Source organism: Arvicola amphibius, chromosome 12, assembly GCF_903992535.2.
Source record: "Arvicola amphibius chromosome 12, mArvAmp1.2, whole genome shotgun sequence".
In the NCBI taxonomy this organism is placed as follows: domain Eukaryota; kingdom Metazoa; phylum Chordata; class Mammalia; order Rodentia; family Cricetidae; genus Arvicola; species Arvicola amphibius.
Window position 1 is genome coordinate 85119753 of NC_052058.2, and position 27311 is coordinate 85147063.

Below are 27311 nucleotides of genomic sequence, written 5' to 3' on the forward strand. Positions count from 1 at the left end.
TCTGAATGTCAGGCTGACCTCTAACTCATAACAATCCTCCTGTACAAGTATTATCACTATTCTTTTATTTTGTTTTTGAGGTAGGGTTTCATATTGCTCAAGCTGGTACCAAATTATGTAGCTGAAGCTACACTTGAACTCTTGATCCTCTTACCTGTATCTTCTAAGTTAGGATTATAAGCACATGTTGTGGCCAGCGTGTCATTATCTTTTTAAAATTAATCTAATGTTACAATTCAAGTGTGACTATGGAAAATGATTGCTCGATAAAAATGTATTTGTTTTACACGATGACATCTGAGTTGGCCCAGTTATACTTATTTAGTGAATGAGTGTGCTGTGTGGTATGAGTGTGTGGTGTATATATGGGGTACATTCAAGTGTGCGGGTAAGTATGTGCACCCATGTCGCTCACATGGAGTGCAGGAGGTTGGGGATCCTCCTCTGTTTTCTACACCTTATTGCCGGGAGACGGGGTCTCTCACAGAACCGGTTGACTGGCCTGCCAGCTCTTGAGACTCACCATGTATTTCCCGATGCTGGGGCTATAGGTACAATCAGCTGTGGCTTTTCATGTCGGTGCTGGGGACTTGAACTCAGGTCCTCAAGCTTGCAGAGCAAGTACTCTTACCCAATGAGCCATTTTCCAGAACCAGTTATTTTGAAAATATAAAAAATGTATTTTGTTTGTACATAAAATTGTTTGTTTGGACTTGTAGTTACAAATGTTTTATTAGGGAGCTAGAGAGACATCTCAGCAGGGGAGGGCACTTGCTATTCAATCATGAAGACCTGAGTTCGGATCCCAGCACCTATTTATCAAGCTGGGGTCCAGCAGACAGTATAGCTCCAGGGCCCAGGGAACTGGTGCCTTCTTCTGGTCTTGGTGTGTACTTGTACACAGTTGTGTGAAGATACTCATGCAGATAAGTAAATAAATCTTTAAAAATATTTTTAGAGTATTTATTTAGGAAATTTAACCTGTCCAACTTGTCTAATGAGTTGGTCGCATAGGTTTATTCTAAAGAAGTTTTGGTTGGTGAAGATGTTTTGGCGGGGGTGGGACTTGCATAGCTTTAATTTTAATGAGCAAAAACTTTTCAAATTATAGGAAGATGGGTGTTTTGTGGTATAATTTTTGACTGATGTAGTTTAATTAAGATGTTAATGATTATTCTTACTTTTAGCAATCACATAGCTGGAGGATTCATTGTGGTGTATTCACCAGAGAAGACTGTTTGGACATGGGTTTAAGCCAATAGAAAGCCTTTATTAGCCAGCCGGCTGTTGACTACACTGGGCATTGGGAATTCCAGAATAGCACTGAGACTTTCTCAGGATGAGCTTTGAAGCACAAAAACCGTGTTCTGGGTTGATATACTTCAGTTAAGAAGAACAGCTAGTCAGAAATGGAACTACAGATGCAAACAAGCAAGGCCCATCTAGAGGCTTTCCCAGAACTACGGACTTTGATGGATCAAGCCAGTTTTAGTTTTGTAAGGTTAGGTACTGTCTGCATGCTGAGCGTTACAGCCCGAATGGAACATCCATCCTGGAGTCAGTTGTGCTAAGGTCTGGGGCCCTGTTACAATTTCTCACTAATTAGGTAAGTATGCACTTTAATTATCTAAAGAATTAAGCATTTGCTGCTTCCTGTAAAAGACTCTAAAGAGCCCGGCGGTGGTGGTGCACGCCTTTAATCCCAGCACTAGGGAGGCAGAGGCAGGTGGATCTCTGTGAGTTTGAGGCCAGCTTGGTCTACAAGAGCTAGCTTCAGGACAGGCTCCAAAGCTACAGAGAAACCCTGTCTCGAAAAAAACAAAAACAAACAAACAAAAAACAAAAAACAAAAGTCTCCAAAGGAAGTGCTACCCTCACAAGAAAAAAATCAGAAAAACACAAATACAACAGTTATATAAGAAAGTACTATTCAGCATTCTTTCTGTTTTCTGGAACCTCCTACCATGGAGGCTTATTTGTTTGCTTATTTATTTATTTATTTATTTATCTATCTATTTATTTATTTATTTTTGAAACAGGGTCTCTTTTGCCCTAGGTAAAATCACCTACATAAAGATCACTTTGAACTTCTGACCCATCTGTCCCCACTTCCCGAGTACTGGAACTACAGGCGAATGTTTGTGACCTCACCTGGTTTTTATACAGTACAGGACTTTGTGCATGAAATCAGGTACATCCCCAGCCCCGAGATTGAATTCTTGCTGAAGTTCAAGCATATATGTAGATGATGGCTCATTACTGATACTTGGCAGGATGAAGCAGGAGGGAAAACATGGGCTTGAAGCAAGCCTAATATCTCGATGGCTTGAGCTATAGAGAACCTGTCTCAAAAAACAAAAATAAGAAAGAATGAAAGAACACACACACACACACACACACACACACAAAGAGAAAGAGAGAGAGAGAGAGAGAGAGAGAGAGAGAGAGAGAGAGAGAGAGAGAATAGAGAATGCAAAAAGAACAAAGAACATGGCCAAATCTGGAAGGTGGTCAGAAGGATCAGTATTCCACACTCATTTTGACCAGGTTGAGTAAACAAGACTCCATCTCAGACAAAACAAAACAGAATACAGTCCCTCAAAGTGTAACATTATTTGTCCCTGAAATTCTATCTCACCTTTAAAGTTCTTTTGAGAAGCTGGCACAATATACAGCGATACTGAAAAACAAAGCTGCGTAGCTGTCATTTACTAGGAACATAACATTTAAACAGTGCAGGAGGACCACAGAGAGAGCCGAGCTGATGGTTAGGTAAGCTTTCCTGATTTATCTGCTTGTTTGTATTTGAGACAGTCTCCTTCAGTAGCTTAGGCTGCCCTCAGACTCTTGGATCCTCTAAGATTATAGGTTCATGTCATCATGTCCGGCTCCTACCTTATTTTGATATCAATTTCTCTTTTTTTCTTTAGGCAGAGTTCTCTTTAGGAACTTTGAGCAATTTCAAATATCAATGAGAAGAAGTTCCATGTTGAAAAATTACCAATAAAATCTCATTACTTAAAAGAAACGTTTTTGGGAGCTGGTGAGATGGCTCATTGGTTAAGAGCACTGACTGCTCCTCCAGAGGACCCGGGGTTCAATTCCCAGCAACCACATGGCAACTCACAGGTGTCTGTAACTCTAGTTCAAGAGAATCTGACATATACCAATGCGCATGAAATAAAGTTAAAGTTTAAAAAGCAAACAAAAAGTCGCTAGAAGAAGAAAATGGAGCTCTGGAGAGACGGGCTAGTGATTCAGAGTGAGCGTTGCTCTTGCAGAGGGCTCAGTTTGGGTTCCCAGCACCTACATCAGACAGCTCACAACCATCTGTAACTCCAGTTCCAGGGATCTGATGCCCTCTTCTGGCCTCCCAGGGCCAGCACATACCTACAGGCACATACATACACATAAAAGAAACCTTTAAAAAAAGTTTTTGTTTTATTGAGACGAAGTGTTATATAGTTCAGGCTGACCTGGGGTTGCCTAGGAAGGCAAGGATGACCTTGAACCCCTTTGCTGCCTGAACTTCCCAAGAGCTGAGAGTACAAGTCAGTACTACTCTTCCCTCCCTTTCTTCCTCCCTCCCTCTTCTTCTCTCTCCCTTCCATTTTTCTTCCCTCCCCCTCTTTTTTTTTGGGGGGGGATTTGAGACAAAGTCTCACTCTTTAGCCCAGGCTGACCTTGAGCTAACTATATAGTCTAGGCTGCCCCAGAACTACTGGCAATCATATGTCAGCCTTCTTAGTATTATAGATGTGAGCTGCTTAGACAAGCTTATTTCTTCAACATATGATTGTTTATTACAATAGAAAATGAGAAGTGGGCAAGTGTTCATATGTTACACTTGCATAACACAGCTTCTCTTTATAATGATCTAATAATTTTCAAATTTTCGATGGAAAATTTCAACCACTCAGGAATCTTTATGGATCTGCAACAAATGTCATATTGAAAATACTTTAAGTAAAACTATAATATTGTATGTGTATGCATGTTTTCCCCCATGTACATTCACAACTAATACATTTTAATAAAACTAGATGTTAAACCAGGACATGAATTCTAGTTCTTCTGGTACTTTATGTTTAGTCCTCCCTTATAGAAAATAAGGTTAATTACGGCTGCTTTTTCACTCTACAAGTGTTTAGGGAAAAATTAATTAAGGGAGCTAAGTTTAGTTAGTGGTCACAACAATAATAAACTACGATTCCCAAAATGCCTAGAGAAAGAGGTTGCTGCTGGGGCGGGCGGAGAAGACAGTTGCCACTTCAGGGTAAAGGTACAAGTCCTGGGATCAGCAGCAGAGAAGCGTGCTTGTCTTTGACTGATTTCTAATGCACCTAGGGATATGTAGTTCCCATAGGGCCACAACGTGCCCTTAAGCCAGGTTTCTTACTACAAGTCCCGTGATGACGCGGGGCTTGAGCAGCGCCTGCGTGCTGAAGCTAAAGGAGTGAGTGGGCGGTGCTAGTAGCTGGAGGAGTAAAGATGGCGGTGCGGGGGCCTCCGCCTTCATTTCCCGGCTGAAGCCCTCCGAGGGAGGCGGTGGCCGCCACTCAAGGCTACCAGCATTCTGGTGGTGGTAGTTTTGTCAGCAGCTGCGGAGGCTCGAGCCATGGCGGAGCTGGAGCACCTGGGAGGGAAGCGGGCAGAGTCGGCGCGAGCGCGGCGGGCTGAGCAGCTGCGGCGCTGGAGGGGCTCTCTGACAGAGCAGGAGTCCGCGGAGCGACAGGGCTCGGGGCGGCAGCTGCAGACAAGACGCGGGAGCCCCAGGGTCCGCTTCGAGGATGGTGCAGTCTTTTTGGCTGCTTGCTCCAGCGGGGACACGGACGAGGTGAAAAAGCTTCTGGCAAGAGGTGCGGACATCAACACTGTCAACGTGGACGGTTTGACAGCCCTGCACCAGGTAGGACTCCCACTTCGGTCTGCTGGGTCTTTTGCTTGCAAGCCTGTGACCCTTCGACTACCCCACCTGAAGTATTTTAGTGTCACCGTAGAGCCCTCCTGCAGAGACCATGCTACTTCAGTCAACTCATGTACATTCTTGGACACTTCCTCCCACTCCACAAATCTTTTTCAGACCCCAGAGTTAGGGTCTTTACCCGAAGGACTGGTATCACCCAGGTGACTGGTCGGTGTTTGTATTTCCCTCCACCTATTGGGTTGTCATGGTGACTGATGTTTTGGTCCTTGGTGTTATCTCTATAGATTAGTCCTCTTTGCTTCTGTCTCCCGCCTGTATATCACGTCGCTCACGCTTACGCTTACGCTTACACTTGGTGTCGTTAGCCTGATAACCTTTTCAGAAGCTCAACTTTCTATTTGTATGGCCCAGTTATCAAAACGTCTTAGGACAGTTAAAGAGAAATCTCAGGAGGGGGTTAAGACGGGCGGCTCCTCTGAAACGCCACTTGTTTTGCTGATGTGCTGATGTGATTTGTGACTTCTCCAGGCCACCCTTAGAACACCCTTGACCTCATTGTTATGGGTGTCTCAATTTCTTTGCAGCAGTGTTACTTCTGGCAGGGACAGAATTATTTCTGTCTGGAACTTATGGAATAGACTTTCAGTTTTATTTCTGAAGCCCTCTATAGAAATGATTATCTTAAACAACAACAATATATATATAGTCATTTCTTTATATACATATACACATATATATGGATTTCAGGTAATCTGAGAGTTTGATAATAACGCCTTGATTTCTCTCACTTATGCAACAATATTCTCTGTATACTGACTGTCATAACTCCACCCTCTCTCCCCAGTTGAACTTCATCGGTTATTTTGGTGAGCTGAGAGCTGGGCACCCACTTATTCTTCCTTTTTCCTTCCTTCCTTTTTTCCTCCCCCTTGAACACAAAATCTCATGTCGTTCAGGTTGATTTAGAACTCTCCATGTAGGTGACGATGGCCTTAAACTTCTGATCCTTCTGTCCCTATATTCCCAGGGCTGGGACTGCCTGGTCTTTGCAGTGCTGAGGATGAAGCCTAGGCCTTTTGCATGCTAAACAAGAACTCTACCAATAGAGCTACATTCCCAGCTCTTCTTTCTTTTCTCTTTCTTTCTGTTCAAAGTGAATGTGTTCACATAAGAATTCATTTTTAAATAATAATTCAAGTTTACATTAAGCCCCTCCTTAAATATATTTAGCTAATACCTTAAAATTGTTCTTATTGCTCTCATGTGGAAGGAAATTCTCCTCTCTATCCTGTTTTGCTCAGCACCCTACCTAAAGTATTATATATAACAACCAGTGCTTATATATACTCTGCTGTTTAAAATGATTTCACGTGTCTTCCCTCATGTAAGTCTTGGTAGTGTTCTTCTGCAATGGGTATAGTTGGTAATAATGTGACTCCCACTCTACAGAGGAAACGGAAACCAAGAGAAGGTGTGTGTGTGTGTGTGAAAAGCTAGGGAAAAAAGCAGTTGCCTGTGAAGTGTGTGTGTGTGTGTGTGTGTGTGTGTGTGTGTGTGTGTGTGTGTGTGTGTGTGAAAAGCTAGGAAGGAGAGCAGTTGCCTGTGAGTATTGATTTTTCAGATTTGAATCACAAGCCCCATGGCCCCCCGAATAAGGAACTAGATATAAACTGTGGTAGAAATTAAGAGAACTACATTCAACTTTAAATAAGATTTAAACTAAACCTTTGAACTCTCTGGAAGGGTGAATCTCCATACTTGTGAAGGGCAGAGGTCAGCTGGATGTCTTCTTCAATCATTCTCCACCTTTATGTTAAGTACTATTATTATTTTTAGTATAACTCTGTAACTTTGTTGATTGTTTTTATTTTGGTTAGTGTGTGTGTTTGTGTGTGTGTATGAGTGCAGGTGTGTGGGTGCCATCCTGTGTGTGTGGAGTTGAAAGGACAGCTTAAGTTTTCTCCTTCCATTGTGAGTTCAGGGTTCAGGAGATGGAGCTCAGTTGGCAGGCTTGCTCAACAAGGATGTTTACCAGCTGAGCCTCGTTTCTTTTAAAATGACTCTACTAGCTAAGTTTAGTCCTTCCCATACATTTGAATATTACTCTGGGAAGTCACTCATAATAGACCCTTCCTTCCAGTTCTGTCTCTTCCTCATAGACCCTCCTCTTTCAGTTGTCTGTCACTCATGATAGACCCTCCCTTTCAGTTGTCTGTCACTCATGATAGACCCTCCCTTTCAGTTCTGTCTGTCACTCATGATAGACCCTCCCTTTCAGTTCTGTCTGTCACTCATGATAGACCCTCCCTTTCAGTTCTGTCTGTCACTCATGATAGACTCTCCCTTTCAGTTCTGTCTGTCACTCATGATAGACCCTCCCTTTCAGTTCTGTCTGTCACTCATGATAGACCCTCCCCTTTCAGTTCTGTCTGTCACTCATGATAGACTCTCCCTTTCAGTTCTGTCTGTCACTCATGATAGACCCTCCCCTTTCAGTTCTGTCTGCCTTTATCAAGAAACTGGCTGCCTTGGTGCCCCTCCTCTCTTGGCTAACAGCCTGGATGTGAGTGCACTGTGTATTAGTTGCACTCTTTACATTCAGTAATTTCTTGAAGTAGGAAAGGAAGGGGATGAAAGCTATGAAATATTTTTTTTATCTACGAATGTAATAGAAAAATTCCTTCATATTTTCAGGCCTAGCCGTTGAATTGAATGCATATACTCAATACTAGGTAAATTCAGGTAAAGAGTAATCTATTCAAAAATTTGATGTCAAGTCAAACAACTTACTGGTTTATATGTTTCTTTTCTACTGCCTGGCTTACCTGTGCATTTTAGAACTGCTTCAGGTGACCATGTAACTTTAGAGAAGTTAAAATTGCTTATTTCTGTGGAAGAGACATGAAGAATGGGGCAGATGAGAGGAAGAAGGTCAAACAATTTATAATTTATATTCAGTGGGAGATGGGGAAGACTAAGATGACTGTATATTCAGTTCAATATAAAAGAGTTTATTTGATGTGCTAATTTATATGTAAACATAAAGCTTGTCTTTTAGTCCCTTCTCTTTCATTCCAGTTACCAACTATTCCCCTCATAACCATCTGCGAAGTGTCTTACACCTCACCTCCATTATTGAATTAACTGCTTAGTGTCTGACCCATGGCAGTATGGGATTTGGAAAATCCTGTTGGCTCTTTCAGGGTTGTGTTGTAGAGCTGTCATCCATCCCACATCATTTCAATAGTGTACGTGTGGCACTGTTTACTATGATGCACCAGGCTATGTTGGGCACCTGGTCCCTTGCCCTGTGAGTATTAGTCCCAAGTTTCCATGCCTCTGTACACCAGTCAGATTTGAACACTGGATTTTTTCTTCTGTTGTTTTGTTTTTGTTTTTGTTTTTGTTTTTTCGAGACAGGGTTTCTCTGTGGCTTTGGAGCCTGTCCTGGAACTAGCTCTTGTAGACCAGGCTGGTCTCGAACTCACAGAGATCCGCCTGCCTCTGCCTCCCGAGTGCTGGGATTAAAGGCGTGCGCCACCACCGCCCGGCTCTTCTGTTGTTTTGAAGTGCACATGGAATTGACTCTTATTTGTATTTGTTCCCTGGCCAAATATCTCTTTGCTCTTCTTTTTATTCATATTCTTTCTCTCTCTACCCCTCTTCCTTCTTTCTCTCCCTTCCTTTCTTTTTATTTCTCTCTCTTTCCCCCTTCTCCCTTACCTTCCCCCCCCTCTGTGTGTGTGTGTGAGTGTGTGCACGTGTGTGTATACAGAAGTGCCATAGCTTGGTGTATAAGGTCAGACGAGAGCAGGAGTTGGTTCTCTTCTTCTACCTTGGATTTCAGGGATCAAATTCAGATCATCAGGCTTGTTGGGCAACTGCTTTTACCTGCTGAACCACATCTCCTTGAACCTCCTCTCCTTTGCTTCCCCTCCCCTCCCCTCTCAGAGACAGTCTCACATAGTCCAGGCTAGTCTAGAACTTAGTTTGTAGCGAGGATGAACTGAAATACTCAGCCTCCTGACTCCACATCACAAGTGCTGAGATTATAGGCATATGGCACCATATCTATTGGTTGGTTATTTTCACTTTTATTATTTATTTTTTAAACATTTTTTATTTGTGTATGTGCACGTGTGTGCGTGTGTGTGTGTGTGTGTGTGTGTGTATGTGTGTGTGTGTTATGAAATTCAGGTTATTTCCAAATTGCTATAAACATTTTCAGAATTTCATCATATGATTTAGGTTGATCTTGAACTTGCTATCGTCCTAATTCAGCCTCTTGACTTCTAGGATTATAGGTGTGTTTCACCTTGTCTGTCCTAAGATTATATAGGTTGTAACATTCACCCTTTGGTTGAGAGTTCTGCCATGGGTGTATAACTTCCACTATTATGAACACCACACTATTATTACCTCGCAGTTCAGTCCTTCCTCCCTAGAGGAATCATAACCCATGAGAATCCTAAGATACATGCCAACAGATATGAGTCTTGCTTGGAACATGATTCTGATAAACTTATTAGTTTGCTTTGTTCGAGACAGGGTTTCTCTTTGTAGCCCTGGCTGTCCTGGAGCTTGGTTTGTAGACCAGCCTGGCCATGAACTCACAGAGATCCGCCTGGGTCTGCCTCAAGAGTGCTGGGATTAAAGGCATGTGCCACTACTGGGCTGACTCTACAAAATTTATTTTAAAATTTTGAGAACAAAGAAAATTGAACACTATTGCCCATTTTATGCTTTTAATCAGGAGACTCTTGGGGCATCCACTCTCACTCCTCTTTGTCCTATGGTAAACACGCCCCCACACACACTGTCCGCTCTCATTTGATATTTGGATAAACTATTGAAATTGTGATTGCTTAATATATATTTCTTAGAGATATTTGCAATTTGCAAAGTGAAATACTTGTAAATAGAATTATATGAGGTCTGTAATTGGCTATAAAAGATCTATATTGGGTTGGGTTGAGGGACTTATGAAAGGGACAAGTTTAGTGTTGAATTAATTATTTAAGACTCATCAAACCATTCTATTTTTGTATTTTTAAGTATCCCATAATAAAAAGCCTTAAAAAAATGGGCTAGCAAAATGGCCCAGTGTGTACAGGTGCTTGCTGCCAAGAGAGCAGCAAGAACACACATGGGTAAGGAGAGCACTGACTCTCACAGCTGTCTCTGAACTCCACTCACATGTATGTTCACATGAGAGTTCACATCACAATAAATATGAAAACTATTCTGTAAGAATTGTGAATAAAGTAGCTAATTGAGGTGTAGTATATGACTGTTGAAAGGCTTTATGTGATGGCCAAGAGTTTCGTGTAGGACATATGTGCGGTGTGACGATGCCGACAGCGGAGCACAGTTTCTCTGCTGTGTTCTAATACCTGTCTGTCCACGGCTTTCTTCATTAGGGCCTTCTGTTTGCTTTGCAAGTGCTCTGCCCCGACCTGTGGTCAGTCTGGTCTGTTCCTCTTATTTTGAAACATTGTTCAAAATTCCAGTTCAACAATGTGATTTCTTAGGACTGGAGAGATGACTTAGCTGTGGAGAGCACTGGCTGCTCTTCCAGAGGACCTAGGTTCAGTTCCCAGGACCCACATGGTGGCTCACAAACATCTATAACTCCAGTTCGAGGGGGTCCGACACCCTCTTCTGACCACTATGGACACCAAGCTTGTATGTGGTACACAGACAAAACACTCAAACACATAAAATAAAATCTAAAAAAAAAAAAGATTTCTTGGCCTCATGACAAGCACTAGTCCATGCTCCACAAAGTAGCGAAAAGAAACTTGAAAGTCTTAAAACCCCCAACACTCGGAAAGCTGACCTGCAGGGTGCTCGGGCATGTGAAAGACACATGCCCTGCGGCCTCTTGAGGGAGAAGATGGACAGCGTCCACACTGAGTGTGGCAGCTTTTAGGCAGCCAAGTGTGGGCAAGTGATGGGCTTGTCTCCGAAATGGAGCTGACATTTGGAGCATTCATATGGAGATTGGGTTGGCTGGTTTCTTATGCTCTTTGAGGTTAAGGAAAAATCTGCTTTTCTAACTGAATGGATTTTACAGTGCATTGTTTGGTTTAGGAGCTGTGCCCTATTTATGTGTAGTCATTTCGAGGCAATTTATGATTTTTCTTTTTTTAACTTCTTGGCAACATTTAAGATTTTTGTTTGTTTGTTTGTTTAAAGTTGGTGGTGACAGGCCCCATGGTGTTGGCACACGCCTTTAATCCCAGTGCACAGGAGAGCAGAGGCAGGTGGCTCTCTATGAGCTCGAGGTCAGTCTGGTCTACAAGAATTAGTTCCAGGACAGGCTCCAAAGCTGCACAAAGAAACCCTGTCTTGAAAAAAATGGAAGACAAAGCTGGTGGTGACAAAAGTGTGAGATAGGATTTTAATATGCTCAGACAGACCGTGTTAGTGTCTCATGTATGAAGCTTCAGTTTTATGAGTTGCTTCATATTGATTTTTCTTCCCCACATTGAGACTGCCTTGACAGTAAATAACATGAAAAATGAGGGTGGAAGAACGACTCACCTCATTATAAATCACTCGGGGTAATGGACAGTGATTGTGAAGAGTGGCCAAGCTGCAGTCCAGCTGTTGAGGTTCAGATCACCTACTAGAGAGCGCCTGTGCTTCATCAATGCGCGTTAAGTCAGCACCTGGGGAGCGTGAGCGCTTAGCAGACACTGAAACGGACCATAATCACGAGTGCAGCGGCTTTCAGGGAAGAACAGAGGCTGTCCTGCTTTGCAATATGCTGTTGCCATTTCATGACAGGATCACCAAGGCTCAAGGGTTTTGTTTTTGAGACTGGTTTTGCTATGTTGCACTGGCTAGTCTGGAACTCCTGGTCTTGGGAGACCTTCCCACCTCAGCTTCTGAGTAACCTGAACTATAGGCACATATCCCTGAACCTAGCTGAAGGCCTTTAAATAAAGAAAACTTTGACATATGATGGATTCTGTTTAGCATGTAAATTTTACAATAAGGCTTTTTCAAAAAGTAGTATTTTCCTGTTCTATTTCTATAATGTACTCCTGTGTTTGAATCATTAGAAATCTGACACCTCTCTCTCTCTCTCTCTCTCTCTCTCTCTCTCTTTCTCTCTCTCTCTCTCTCTCGACAAGGTCTTGTTATGTTGCCCAGGCTAGCCTTGAAGTCAGTCTGTAGTCTAGACAGGACTAGAGCTTCCAAACTTCTAATCTTCCTCTCTCAGCCTTCCATGTACCTGGGGTTACAGGCCTGCACAACCAAGCCAGGCCTAAATGATCATTAATTAAAATCTTTCACATAATTAAAAAGTGATGTATATGGGTGTTTTGTCTGAATGGGTATGTCTGCATCATGTGTGTGTCTGGTGCCTTTGGAGGCCAGATGAGGGGTGTTGGTCCTCTGGAGCTAGAGCTACAGACAGATGTGAGCCACCATGTGTGTGGTGCTGGATATTGAACCCAGGTCCTTTGGAAGAGCAGTCAGTGCTTTTAACTGCGGAGCCAACTCTCCAGCCCAGAAATTCTTTTTATAAAAAAAAAAATTGGGGCTAGTGAGATGGCTCAGAGGGTAAAGGTGCAACCCACCTTTGGATGGAAAGAATGGATTCCCACAGGTTGTTCTCTGACTTCCCCATGTCTGCTGTTGTATGCGTCTCCCCATACAAATACAACTAATGTAATTTAAAAACTTAAAAACAGAATAAAATAAAATTCAGATTTCAACTTGATATCTCCTCCCCCGCTTTTTAGTTAAGATAGTATCTTGTTATATAGCCTAGAACTTGTGATCCTCTTGCCTCTACCAAGTTTTAGAGTTACAGGTATACACCACGGTGCCTAGTTACTTCTTCTTTTATGTCATGGTATATATAGAAAAAATTCTTGTAGAGGTATTGGTGATTTAGCCTAAGGCTTTATGCATGCCACATAAGCGCTCTTCACTGAACTACGTCTCCAGTCCTCCCTTTTCTTTTAAGATGGAGTTTCATTAAATTGCCCAGGCTTGCCTAGAATTTACTTTGTAGTCCAGGCAGGTCTTGAACCTGCATTACTCTGTCTCAGCTTCACAGGTAGCTGAGATTATAGGTTTATATCATCAGGACTAACTCAGAAAATGATATTTGTATTGCTCCTTTCATACATTGGAGATTTGGAAGTTGTAAAATTGTATTATATTTTTATTAACTATTTTATTTAATATTTATAAATGTATATGTGTTTTGACCCATTTCCCATGTACTTTATTCCCATTTCTCTCTGCCTTCTCCACTTTTTCTCTCAAGTTCATGTGATCTCTCTTTTTTAAATTAATACTCATTGAGCCCTTCTGTATTCACGGGTGTGTGACTGTGTACTGGAGCATAGCTCAGGACCGATTACCCTGAAGAAAATTGACTCTCCCTCTCTCAGTAGCTGTCAACCACCACTGATGGCATACTAGCTATTAGTGGGACTTCAGGAGTGCCCCTCTCCCTAGTCCATACTGGGATTTGGTTGGCTTGATCTTGTGCAAATCTTGTGCATGTAATCCTAGCCATTGTGAATTCATATGTGCAACTGTGCTATTGTGTCTAGCAAAAAACCTTTCACTACAGACATTTGCTTCCTTTGTTCTTAGAATCTTTCTTCTCCCTTTTCTGTAATGAGCTCTGTTCCTTGGTGTGTGAGTGCATGTGTTTGTGTGTGATACAGATGTCCCATTTAAAGCTGAGCACTCTATAATTTCATATTTTCTGCACACCAACCATTTGTGAATCTTTGAATTAATTTTTTTATTTTTTTTAATGATTTATTTAACTTTATGTTCATTGGTGTGAAGGTGTCAGATCTCGTGGAACTGCATTTTCAGACAGTTGTGAGCTGCCATGTGGGTGCTGGGAATTGAACCCGGGTCCTCTGGAAGAGCAGTCAGTGCTCTTAACTGCTGAGCCATCTCTCCAGCCCCGAATCTTTGAATTATTTGCCATCTACTGCAAAAAGAATCTTCACTGATCATGGTTGAGAAATGTACCAATAATAAAGAAGAATTTGGGGGCAGTTTATTACTATGACCATTTAGCGAATAGTAGTGCTACTGGGTTCTTCTCTAGGGCCCATGACCTATTCAACCATAGGATTTTGACCCAGTTAACAGTATCAGACATGGGGTTCATCATCTTATGGAGCAGGCTTTAAATCCAATTCTTTCCTCCCAACCAATCTAGAATACTTTGTAAGAGGCTTAAATGCACCATGAAGGAATTAGCAGCACTGGGGCTGGGGTTCTACTAGCTCAGTGGTAGTGTACTGTACTTGTACAGGCTCTAATTTGACTCCCAATCTCTAACCTCACTCACAAACACACAAACCATAACAATAAGACATAAGTCGTATTTAGCAGTATTACGTTTCTTCTATTTATTTAATTGTGGATTTTTTTTAAATGCAGTGTCTTTCTGCATAGCCCAGGCTGGCCTCAAACACATGATTCTCCTTCCTCTGTCTCCTGAGTGCTAGGACTACAATCACAGTGGTTGGTAATTCTTTTTTTTTTTTTTTTTTTTCCGAGACAGGGTTTCCCTGTAGTTTCTAGAGCCTGTCCTGGAACTAGCTCTTGTAGACCAGGCTGGCCTCGAACTCAGAGATCCGCCTGCCTCTGCCTCCCGAGTGCTGGGATTAAAGGCGTGCGCCACCACCGCCCGGCTTGGTTGGTAATTCTTATAACAATCCTGTTACTGTAGTGGCATTTCAATTATATTTTAATAAATAAAGAAGATCTGAGAGTAAAAACAGTCCCACTGGTCAGACTTACAGACCAGGTTATGATAACATGCACCCTTAGTCCCAGTAGCCATAATGATATGCACCTTTAATTCCAGTAGCCACACTAGTTGCCATAGAAACTGGGTGGTGCATGCCTTTAATGATGATGGTGCACGCCTTTAACCCCATCCCTAGAGAGGATTATAAAATGGGAAGAAACAGCTCTCAACAGACAGTCTCATTCTGAGATTCTGGAAGGCAGGATAGCCATTTCAGTCTAAGGTCGAGGTAAGAGCCAGTGGCTGGCTGTTTTGCTTTTCAGATCTTCAGGTTGAACCCCAATTTCTGACCCTGAGTTTTTATTAATCTTGCTTCAGTCACTGTAATGGGCAAGGGGCATATCTTGCCAGGCCAGTGTTTATCGTATCTCATAGAGTTTACGGTTGACTGGTATTGATTATTATCAGTCACTGCCCCCGCACCATTAAACTCCCTCACACCATTGCCATGCATCGAGTTTTCTAGCACCATGAAAGCTAGCCGGTAGGAATGAAGCCTCCAGGTCAGCACTGCACTCAAGCAGGTGGCATCTCAAGCAATAGGGTCTTGCTTGTCTGTTTGTTTTTTCTCTCTATGCAGTCCTGGTTGCCTGGACTCACTGTATAGCCCAAACTCACAGAGATGCTCATGCTTCTCCTTTTCAAGCACTGGGATTAAAGACATGCACCACTGTATCAGGCAGGCAATAGGTCTTATCCTCAAGTTCTGGAGAGTAACCAAGAATAGTGGCAGTAGCCAGTAATGTTTGGGGGTGGGGCTATAGGATCCCTGCGGGTCAGCAATTTGAAAATAGGTAGTCCATACCTGGCTCTGGACTTTTTATTTGATAGCTAATAACATCTGAGAGAGTAGCTATTCTCCCCACTCCCCAATATATGGTAATTCCATTTTAAACCTTTTTTAAAAATATTGTATATGTGTATATTTTGGAAAGTTCTAAAGCAGGTTTCCGTATGGCATTTTTTAAAAGATTTATTTATTTATTATATAGTGTTCTGCCTGCATATATGTCTGCAGGCCAGAAGAGGGCACCAGATCTCATTGCAGATGGTTATGAGCCACCATGTAGTTGCTGGGAATTGAACTCAGGACCTCTGGGAAAACAGCCATCTCTCTAACCCTTCTGTATAGCATTTTCAAAGGTCTTCAGTGTTAATTATCCTTCCTCATACTCCTTTCTCTACCTTACTCTCCCACCCCCCATACTACTTATCTGTTTCTTCTGCTCAGAGAGGAAATCAGGATCCATGTGCCAGAAAAGGGGTCTCTTCTTTTAGATTTTTTCTTTAAGACAGAGTCTCACTATGTAGCTTTGGCTGACTGGCCTGGAACTTGTGTAGATCAGGCTGGCCTTTAAGTAACAGCAGGTGCCATTATGCCTGACAAAGATTTAATATATATATATTAAACTCCCTCACACCATTGCCATGCATCGAGTTTTCTAGCACCATGAAAGCTAGCCGGTAGGAATGAAGCCTCCAGGTCGGTGTATATATATATATGAGTGTTTTGTCTGCGTGTATGTATGTGCCCCATGTGCCTGTGTGGTTTCTTTAGAGGTCAGAGATGGTGTTAAATTCCCTGGAACTGTAGTTCTGATGGACAGGAGTCCCATGTGGATGACTTGGTCCTCTCTAAGAGTAGAGTAGTAGAGTAAGTGCTCTAACCTGCCCAGCCATCACTTTCTTCTCATACCTTTCAAAGGTGAAAGAAAATTTCACCAAACAATCCTGAACCCAGGCTCTCTGACTCCCAGGGAGGAAGCTGGGAAGGGGGCAGGATGTGTAGCAACAATACCTGCTTTGATATAAACTCTCTTCCTTGGGTAAGAAACTCTGGCTTTTGGCAGTCTGTTAGCTAGAGAGTCACAGTGTCTCAAGTAGGGTGTCTGCTACAAGTATTGTGTCTTGAGTAGCAGTTGAGTTTTTTTGGGAGGGAGGTTCGAGACAGGGTTTCTCAGTAGCTATGGAGCCAGACCTGGAACTCGCTCTGTAGACCAGGCTGGCCTCGAACTCACAGAGATCTGTCTGCCTCTGCCTCCCGAGTGCTGGGATCAAAGGCGTGTACCACCACTGCCTGGCTAGAATTTTGTTATTTTTGTTTATGTTCTGAATAAGATTTCCCTCATTTTGGTTTCTAATCAATTTATAATTATATTAGGAAGGCTGTTTCTAAAAGTTAGCTGGCTGCAGTGTTCCATGCCTATAAACCCCAGTTCTCGAGGAGCATGTAGGAGGAAGATCATAAGTTGAAGTTGGCCTGAACTATGCTGGTTACCGGTTTATTAAATCTCAGATTTGTGTGTTTGCTTTTGTTTTGTAACAGGGTCTCACTATGTAGCCCTGGCTGACCTGGAACTCACTGTGTACACCAGGTCTGCCTTGACTAGAGTTGATCTTCCTGTCTTAGACTTGTGTGTCCTGCAGGGTTACAGGCATCAGTCATCATACCTGATTAAATCCTGGATTTCCCGTTAGTTATTAGCATCAATTAGCTGTGATGTTTTTAAAAACTTAATGCACCAAACAATCCCACACCAGTTTGGACTTATAAAGGGGTTATTTATTTGAGGGGGAAAAACTTAACAGAACACCGTCTACACGACCAGGAAAGGAGTTTAGTCACCGGAACAGGAGTCCGAAGCAAGAGAGCCAGACGAGGGCTGTTGCTGCTTTTTTTTTTTTTTTTTAACATTTATTTATTATGTATACAATATTTTGTCTGCTGTATGCCTGTAGTCCAGAAGAGGACACCAGACATCATTACAGATGGTTGTGAGCCATTACATGTGGTTGCTGGGAATTGAACTCAGACCTTTGGAAGAGCAGGCAATGCTCTTAACCTCTGAGCCATCTCTCCAACCCCACTGCTGCTGCTTTTTAAAGTGAAAGAGACCATGCCCCAGTGGGCTGGTATCTCAAAGGCCATTGGCTGAAGGAGCGGAAGGAGCGCCCGCAGCAAAAACTTTAATGTTTTAACTTTTGATGATGATCACAAATTTGCATACTTTTTCAGCCTATGCTTTGTGTTATATCTGTGAGTATATGTGCATATGTGTGCACATGTGTACAGAGGCCTAAAGAGGGTGTTGGCTCCTGTTGTTCACAACTGTCTGTGAGCCAAACAACTACAACCAGCATTTCAACTGTTGGTGTCTTGCTAAAGAGCATCCTAGCTGGGCTTGTTGACTGTTTCCTTCCCCTAACAGAGGGCAGAGAAGGTCACCAGACCCTCATCTGAGCATCCAGTTGCTTCAGACTAACCTGTTTTACGCAATTCTGCCCCAACTGCATGTGGCCTCTGGGAGGGGCCAGCGTGGGAGGGGGAGTGCTTCCATCTATGTGGCTATGGGAAAACCATCATGCCTGCTAGGTAAAGACTTTCTGGCCTTGCCTTTTTGGGAAGGAGAAACTACACTCCTGTAAGTAACCCCTCACCTATGCTCTGTAAGGAAGCCCAGTAAACTCATTGGTTTTCCAGAGTGAACTCTGGTGGAATCATACTTTAGGTTTGTTGTTGAGACCTTAGGAGGAGGGGTAGACCTTGTTTATGTCTCTCCCCTAAGGAAGAAATTTTAGGAACACTCCCCTTAGAGCTGGAGTTTAAGGCACTGTGGGACACTGGCTTCACTCTTACCCATTGAGTCATCACTCCAGACCAAGCCCGTGCTTTGGGTGTCATTTAAGAAATGATCCAAGTGTTGGAAAGTTGGCTCAGTGCTTAAGAGCTGCGTAAGATTCCCAGCATCCATATGGCAGCTCATAACTGTCTGTAACTCTGGGTCCAGGGAGTCTGACACCCTCTTCTGACCTCTGCAGGCACCAGGCACACATGGGGTACATGTACATACATGGAAGCAAAATACTCAAACATGTAAAATAGTGAAATAAATATAATAATCCAAGGTCTTGAAGATTTACAGTTGTGTTTCCCCCACCAAAAGTTGTATAGGTCTTTAGGCCTTTGTGTTAATTTTTATGTATGTATGTACCAGCTTCATTCTTTTGTACATCTGTGACCATACATCTTTCCCAATACCATTTGTTGAAATTACCCTGGTTTTGTTTTTATTTTTATTTTGAGACTGGGTCTCATATTGTAGTCTAGGTTGGTCTGTGAATTGTTTTGAGATTGGGTTTCATGAAATTATTATGTGTCCCAGACTAGTTTTGAGCTTTTGGCAATCTTCTTGACTCTACTCAGCCTCCAAGTGATGGGATTATAGGTATGAACCTCCATGCTGGGAAAAAATTGTATTTATTTATTTGTTTTGAGATTGGATTTCATATGGGATTCACTAAGAGAATAATTAGTTTGGAAACTGTATTTATATTGTATTCTTGTAATTTATTTTGCTTCAAAGTATTTGATTTTTTATTAATAATTGGTGTTTTTTATTGGTTGGGCTTTTTATTTTAATTCTTGAGACAGATTTTACCATATAATTCTAACTGGCCTACAACTTGTCTTGTAGACCATGTTGCCTTGAACTTACGGAGACCCACTTAACCTTCGCTTCCCTAGTTTTACCACTCTTAGTCATTGATTCTTGTTTTAGATTTTATTGGTTAGACTTTGGTTAGCTGGGGCACATAGGGAATTTCACTTTTGATAGGATGTTCTTATGTGTTTTAAGACTAAAAGAACTTAAAAGGAGAACACAAGCTAGGTAGAAATGCTGGTTAAAAATTTTGAAGAGTTTGGATCCTTGGCATTTCTGGGGTGTGTTTGCATCAGGAGTGCAGCTCTGAGGAATAAAGCAGCTGTTGCTGAGAGTTCTTGAGATTAAGCCAGTTTGCTGAGTAACAGCATTGGAGTCAGGTGCACGCAAACTGAAACTATGTATTGACTGAACTGCTAAAATTGTGGGAAGGGTAGTAAAGATAGGGCAGACCTTAGTATAGCTTAGGGCCTGTGCAAAAGCAAAGTCTTTATAGCGAGACAGTACAGCCCATGACAATTAAGGACAGTTAACTTTTATCATTTTTTAATATAAATTATGCTTGAAGTTATTAATTTATAGTAAAAAATACAGATAGGGTCATTGAAGTTATAGTAAGATAATGGACAAAACCAGAGCACGTTGTGTATCAATCTGACACTCACTGATACACACACTGATACACACACCAAGACTCACATTTGAATGCAGGGAAATTGTTGGTCAAGGAAAACAAAGGATTTTTTAAGTGCATAACACCATATCTTAGGTGTCAGAGGATTTAAAAAATGTAAACATTTTCTTCCTTTAGAAACTTTAACAAGACAAAATTACATGGAAAAAGAGATCAGTTGTTTGAGTAGGATAATTGAATAATAAATACATTCCAATTTATAAATAAATAAACTGAAAAATTAATGTAACAGTTCTCAAGAGCCCGACTTCAATTGGAAAATCCCAGTTCCTGGCAAATGGCTCTTCTCAAAAAGTGTATATTGAATAAGCATTGAATGAGCATTTTGGAGCAGTGAAGTAATGTGTAAAGGGTAGTATTTTAAAGGATTTGTTTGGTAAGATTGTGTTGGGTGCATTGATTTAAGGAAAGGAAAACAAGATACACAATTGGACGTCGGGGATGTAGCTGAGTGCATTATGTAGCAGGCATTATGAACTGGATCCATTCTGCAGCACAAGACCAAATAAAATCACTGGGATGAGATAACATGGTTAGGGATAAAAGACAGTCCTTTTTCCATGTGGCTTTTTCTGCACTCCAGTGTGAACGCAGATAGGGAGCACAAGGAAGGAAACTGGTGTAGAGAAAGAGTGAAGCTTGTTTTAAGCACTTACACTGTGAGGTAAGATTATGAGTTAATCAAACTGCTAATGTCTCACGAACGATTAGAGTATGGAATTAGATACAGATCAAATACTTTATTTTGAAGTCAGAATCAGCCAACTCTGGTGAGGTGGCTGCATGCCTCTTGGTTCCAGCATCAAAAAGTGGAGGCAGGAAGATCACTAGTTCAAGGCAAGCCTCTGAGATCCTGGGGAGAGGGGTGGCAGAGAGGAAGATAAGAATTATCCGGGTCCTCAGTGTGTTAGTCATCACTACTTATCATTTTATAAGTACTCTCAACAGCATTGAGTTTTTTTAAAAAATATTTTCTTTGTGCCTGTGTCTTCATTAGGTTTCCATTGTTGTCATAAACCACCTTGACCAAAAACCCTTGAGGAGGAAATTGTTTATTTTATCCTACAGCTTGTAGTCCATCATCCGGGGAAGTCAGGCTAGGAACTCACAGCAGGAACTGATGCGGAGGCCATGGAGGAATATTGCTTACTGTTTTGCTCCCGGCATGGTTGGGCTGCTTTCCTGCAGCACCCAGGATGGCCAGCTCAGAAGGAAGGGCAACACTGCTCACAGTGAGCTGGACCCTCCCACATCAATACAGCTGTGTGAATGTATGGCACATATGTGTGGATGCCGGAGGAGGCCGGAAGAAGGTATCAGATTACCAGGAACTGGAGTTAAAGGTGGTTGTGACATGGATGCTGGCAACAGAACTCAGGTCCTCTAGAGGAGCAGCAAGTGCTTCTAACCACTAATCCATTCCTCCGGCCTCTTCATTGAGTTTGTAAGGTTCATTGTATTTCTCTGCCTATTGCCAGTCCTGCTGTCCTAAGCTTCTGAGTAGTGCTAGGTAAAATTTTATAATGTTCCCTATTTGGCTTTATAACACATACATGGCCTTTTGTATTTAAGAGGCAGCACAGTAGAGTGGCACAGATCCAGGTGGTAGGTAGCACCTGATGTGAATCCTGATTCTGCCACTTAGGTGTTTTGTACAGTTCACTTAATCTTGTACTTTAGTTTCATTGTAGGTGAATTGAGGGTAATAACAATTTCAAACGATGGAGTTGTTATGAGAAATAACTGAGTTAATGTGTGAAGTGCTCAGAACACTGTCTGGCACAATTTAAGTACTTATCTGTGTTTTATTAAATAAAATAAAGTGCTCTCATTTACAATTCACTAAGGTTGTTATAATCATTGGCTCTGTTACTCATTTTTACTCTGCTACTCATTTACTTATTCCAACCACGGTCACTTTCTGTCCTGTAACAGCTGACTTAGTCATCTACTTTTGTCTAGTTCCTTCTCCCCAAAAGACATTCAGTGGTTGTCTTCCACACCTTCAGACTGGCTGTGATAGCATTCCTCTTTCCTTCCCTCTCTTACCGGCTGACACCAGTCTTTGCAGGATAATACTAAACAGTGGTCTCTAGATTTCTGTCACCATTCTTTTGTCCCCAGCTTTCTCCTTCCATTGTTGAAGCAGCTCTGATTTTCTGTTGTCTGGTCAGCACAGGGACTGAACCAAGGGCCTTACGCATGTTGGGTCTGTGCTCTGCCACTGAGACATAACTCAGGCCCTAATGTTTGCCTTCTCCAAAATGAAAACAGCTGCCAGAAGACCGCTCGCTCTTAGCTCTCTTTTAAACTACGGACTACCTTTCTTTTCTCCTCTTCTTCTCTTTGAGTGGCATAGCCTCCTGCTTTCCTGCCATTCTATGAGAACGGTGCCTTATTGTCCTTTGTTCTTACCCTTTTGGCCACTTAATATTTTATTGACTTTATCCTTTATTAATTAAAATTTTTATCCTTTGGTTTATAAAGCAAAACTTTGTTTTTTAGATCCTGCCCATACCTCCTGGATCACCCCTCTGCAGTATCTTCTCTATTCCTCTTCCATGGCCTACTTCCCCCAGAGTTCTGTCTGCGTTCTCACTTTCTATCTTCACTTGTAACCTTACTTGCTCTCTGACCTCATCTGTCTCTTGTGTACTAATGATGTCCAGATCTTTCTGCCCTTGACCTTTCTAGGCCTGACAGTTTTCCTGGACTCCAGAAGTATTTCTAGCTGCACACTAGACATCCCGAACTAGAGGTCCTGTTGGGTTTATCTTGGTCCCAGTGTTTCCAGAGCAAAATTATTCTTACCCATCACAATTTAATTGCTCTTCTGTCCTCATTCTCTTCTTGAAAAGAAATATCATTAGCCACTCTGAATTTGAGGCATTTGCTCTCAACTGACAATTTCAGGGCTGATCTCTGAATGACTCCATAGAAATCATCTGGGTGGATGGGGCCACATGTTGACAATAAACCCTTGAGCCTTAGCCTCCTAAGTGTTGGACTTAGAAAGTCTGAGTAGCACCAGGGATCTTTTAGTCTTTTATTTTTCCAAGTTTGAACTGAAATTTGTTCCCTGGTATAGTTTAGGTCTAAAATATTTCCCCAAAGGCAATGCCGTGTGTGTGTGTGTGTGTGTGTGTGTGTGTGGTGTGGTAGGATGTCAGGGGAAGTGTTGGGTCACGAGGATCTCTTACCTCATCAATGAGTTAATGTTTTGATGGGCTATTAAGATAAGATGGAAGCTTAGGACTTGGAATCTTGGAGCAGTTTAGGAACTACTTTTTCTGTTACCCCACTCCCACCTCCTATTATTAAGTGAGCTGCTTAATTCACTGCATGCCCCCCACCATAGCTCAGAAACAAGGGAGCTAGCCATCACTGACTTAAGCCTCTGAGATCATGAGCCAAGAGGACCTTTTTCCACTGTAGTTTCTGTATTTCAACACAGCAACTAAAATATGGCCAGATAGTCCCCTGCCCTTGTTGTGGGATATTTGATCACACTGTGAACCCTGAGATTATGTTATTTTAATAAAATCAACTGTAGATCAAGAGGCAGAACAAGCAACAAGTTGACTGGAAGTGACCATAGAGAGTGAGGGGGTCGGGAGATTAGGGAGATGCACAGGGAGAAGAGGAGAGGGAGGTCTGGTTGGAGAGGTTTGTTTCACATGGCAGCCTATGAGAGCTCTCTTTCTGGGGTGAGGGCAAAGGAGGAAAAGCTGGGTACTTTCTCCGTCTCTCTGAGTTAGCAGGTTTTTTACCCCAACATCTGGCTCCTGAGTCTTTATTGGTAAAATAAAGAGATAGAGACATAGTTAAAACCAATATTTTCCTCCTTACATGGAGGTGGCAGAGGCTGCAGAGGTGGGAGGTGAAGGCCTCCCCCTACCCCCAGCAATTCCTGGTCCTCTGCACCATTAAGACTTGTGAATTATATCTTTGTAATGCCTCTTTGTCTTTCTGTCTCCATTCTAGCTGTAAGTTTAGGCTGTTAGGTTTATGTGAATTAATAGTTATGCAGTGGATATTTTCTAAATTGTTGGACAAATGAATGCACCATTGCCACAGTCTGCTACAGGACTTCAGGGTCTTGTGTAGCTCAGGTTAGTCTCAAACTTACTTTGTAGTTGGGGATGACCTTGAATTCTTGATCTTCCTTCTTCTATCAAGTGCTGGACTTACAAGCTTGTGCTACAATGTTCAGGCAGTTATTTTTAACATGCCAACCTAATAATGTAACTTTTCTTTAAAATACAATCTAGCAAAAAGAAAATAATCTAGCAGTGGTTGGTAAATCTATGGTGCATGTGTGGAAGTTAGAGGATAACTCATGGGAGTTGGTTCTCTCCTTTCTCCATGTGGGTTCTGGGGATGGATCTCAGGTCATCAGGCTTGGTGGCAACTGCTTATTGAAATACAGGTGCCTGGGCTCTAACTCTGGAAAGCTAATTTAGCAATTCCAGAGGAGAACCCAGATTTCTGATTTTTTTGCCACCACCCCAGGTTATTTCGATTTGCATGTTGAACCCACTTACATGCAGACTGACTCCTACATAGCATCGAAACTTTTTGAGCCTTCTTACCAGTTTCTTTCCTCCCATCCAGCCCTGTTCACACACTGCTCATTTGCTGTTTGCCATTTCATTTCCTCGGCACTCTTTGTCCATTTTGTTTTCTTTGCCTGGACTATGCTTCTGTACTTAGTAACCCTTCCTAATCCTGTGAGGCTCGGGTATCACTTTTTCTGTGACGTCCACCCTGCCGGAACGTCTTCCTTCTCATAGCATATTGTTCTTGCTGCTAGATCAGCAACTACACATGATACTGTCGTACAGAATTTCATACTTGACTTTGCCCGTGCCAGCCCTAGTCCCTGATGGCAGGAATTACTTCTCACTCATTTTCACCTCTTAGTGCACCATGAGACTGCATGAATCTGTTCAGTGAAGTTCTGTAAGGTGAAATTTTCTGCTCTAAAAAGAGCAAACCGAAGACTGAACTGTGGCAAACTGATGTATTTAAAATAAGAAAAGGAACCACAAAATGATTAGAGGGGAAGCTGAGGAACTAGGTAGTGTATCCTGGAAGCTAAGGAAAAAGAATTTGTTCAGTTGTTTAACTTGCTGTTCATCCATTTTCTTTACAAATGTGTTTACTGAGCAATGAATACACACCAGGCACTATTCTAGAAACAAGGAATATCCTGCTTTACAGAACTCTGATGAGTATTCATGTCCAAAGTAGAAACACACACAAAACTTATAAATGATTGATTATACAAAATAATTGGCTCTGGGTTTAGATTTAAGGCTTCTTGGACTACCTTAATTGTTACCTATATTTCTTATCAGGAAGACCAATACATAGCTCTCAGTATTTCCTGAATAGCTGGCTACCCAATTGTATATGTAAAATCTGATTAGCTATAAATCAAGGTTCTGGGATGGAAACTGAAGGGAGATGCTCAGTGTATTGGAGCCTAAATAGGGTCAGGGATTCTCCACCAGCACAGGGCCTCTACTTCTGGGTTGGGTAGTTCAGGACTTTTACTTCTCGGAGGCCATGAGGACAATGTGGTCCATCACCCTGTTGCTGTAGCCAAATTTGTTGTCATTGGAATGAGCTTGGCAAAGTAGTCATTGAGGGCAGTGTCAGCCCTAGGATCAAAAGTATAAGAGTGGGTGTTATTTAAGTTTTAGGACACAGTTTGCCCTTTGGGGGACCCTCCAATGCCTGCTTCACTGTCTTTTGATATCATAATTGGTAGCTGTCCTCAAGTGGCAGGTCAGATCCATGATGGACATACAGTGGGCGGGAACTTGGAAGCCATTATTATGAGCTTCCAGTTCAGCACTGGGATTAGTTTGCCCTCAACCTTGACTGTGGAAGTGGATGCAGAGATGATGTTTAGGGTAGCTCCGTGATTATCATTCCATTTTCCCTTAGTGGTCTTTCACCATCTTCAAGGTAGCAGTGATGGCATGGACTGTTGTCAGGTATCCTTCCATGATGCCAAAGTTGTCATGGATGATGTTGGCCCTGGGAGCTAAACAGTTGGTGGTACAGGAGACATTGATGACAATCTTGAATGAGTTGTCCTAACTTTTGTGCTTCATGCTCATTACATATATGGGAATATGGGCAACAGGGGTAGAATTACAACCCTGTTGCTTCCACACTTCACATAGCCCTGACCTTTACCATGTAGGTAAAATGTCAGTTGTCTTAGGGATTATATTGCAGTGATGAAACAAAATGACCAAAAGGAATTTGGGAAGGAAAGGGTTTATTTTGCTTTCATTTTCATATCACCATTCATCATCGAAGGCAGTCAGGACAGGAACTCAAACAGGGAAGAATCCTGGAAGCAGGAGGTGATGCAGAGGCCATGGAGGAATGCTGCTTACTTGCTTACAGCGTACCTCATGGTTTGCTCAACCTGCTTTCTTTTAGAACCTAGGATCAACATCCTAAGGTGGTACTACCTACAATGGGCTCCCCCATCGATCACTAATTAAGAAAATGCCCTACAGACTTGCCTGTACCCTGATCTTATGAGGGCATTTTCTTAATTGAGGTTCCCTCCTTTTAGATGACTCTAGCTTGTGTCAAGTTAACATAAAACTTAGTACATAAGTAAACTCCACAACATACTTGGCACCACCATTACCCCATTTGACGTTCTTGGAAGGTAGAGATGGCCTTCCCATTGATAACAAGCTTTTTAGTTTTAGCTTTGACTGTGTCATGGAGCTTGCTGTGTGTCACTATACTAGAACAGGTAGACTATGTAGTAGGTCAAATATGGTGTCATCGATGGTGACAGTATCTCCTTTGATGGAGTTGAAACAGTTCTGATGATTAGATGTCCAATATGGCTAACCCCATTCAAATTGACCTTCACTATTATGTGGTAGGGATGAACAAATTGACCTTCACCATTATGTGGTAGGGATGAATATGGCACAGCCTTAGAAAGATGTGACTGTCTTTAGAATGAGGAGCAGAAGTCCTTTTAGACAGTCTTGTTATTGCAGCCCTGGCTTAGATAAAGTAGCCCACACTGACCTCAGACTTTTGGTGATGTTCCTGCCCCAACCTCCCATGTGCTAGGTTTATAGATGTGTTTACTGACTTGAGTCATCAGGCTTAGCGGCAAGCACATTTACCCACTGAACCATACGTTCAGCTCAATTTTTTTTATATTGTTAAGTAATTATTTATATGGGAGGTTATACAAAGAAGTCCTGTGTGTCCTTTCCAGTTTCTTCTACCAGTTACCTCTCAGATAACTATAATGTAACATCAGACCAGGAGATGGACATCTGTACAATCCACAGACCTTACTGAGATTTTACCAGTTTTCCATACGTGTGTGTGTGTGTGTGTGTGTGTGTTGCTGACAGAATTGAGGTTTCTCCTTAGGGTTAT

General features: G+C 42.1%; 1 protein-coding gene across 6 annotated transcripts in view; it reads left to right on the plus strand.

The window, feature by feature from the left end:
• The first annotated feature begins 4484 nt into the window (after window positions 1-4484).
• Window positions 4485-27311, plus strand: part of Ppp1r12b (protein phosphatase 1 regulatory subunit 12B) — a 215516-nt gene continuing 192689 nt past the window's right edge. For all 6 annotated transcript variants that reach the window (XM_038348745.2, XM_038348737.2, XM_038348746.1 and 3 more), the window contains exon 1: window positions 4485-4909. In XM_038348745.2, the coding sequence (XP_038204673.1) occupies window positions 4619-4909 (291 nt within the window). In that variant the 5' untranslated portion in view covers window positions 4485-4618. The remainder of the gene's footprint in view (window positions 4910-27311) is intronic.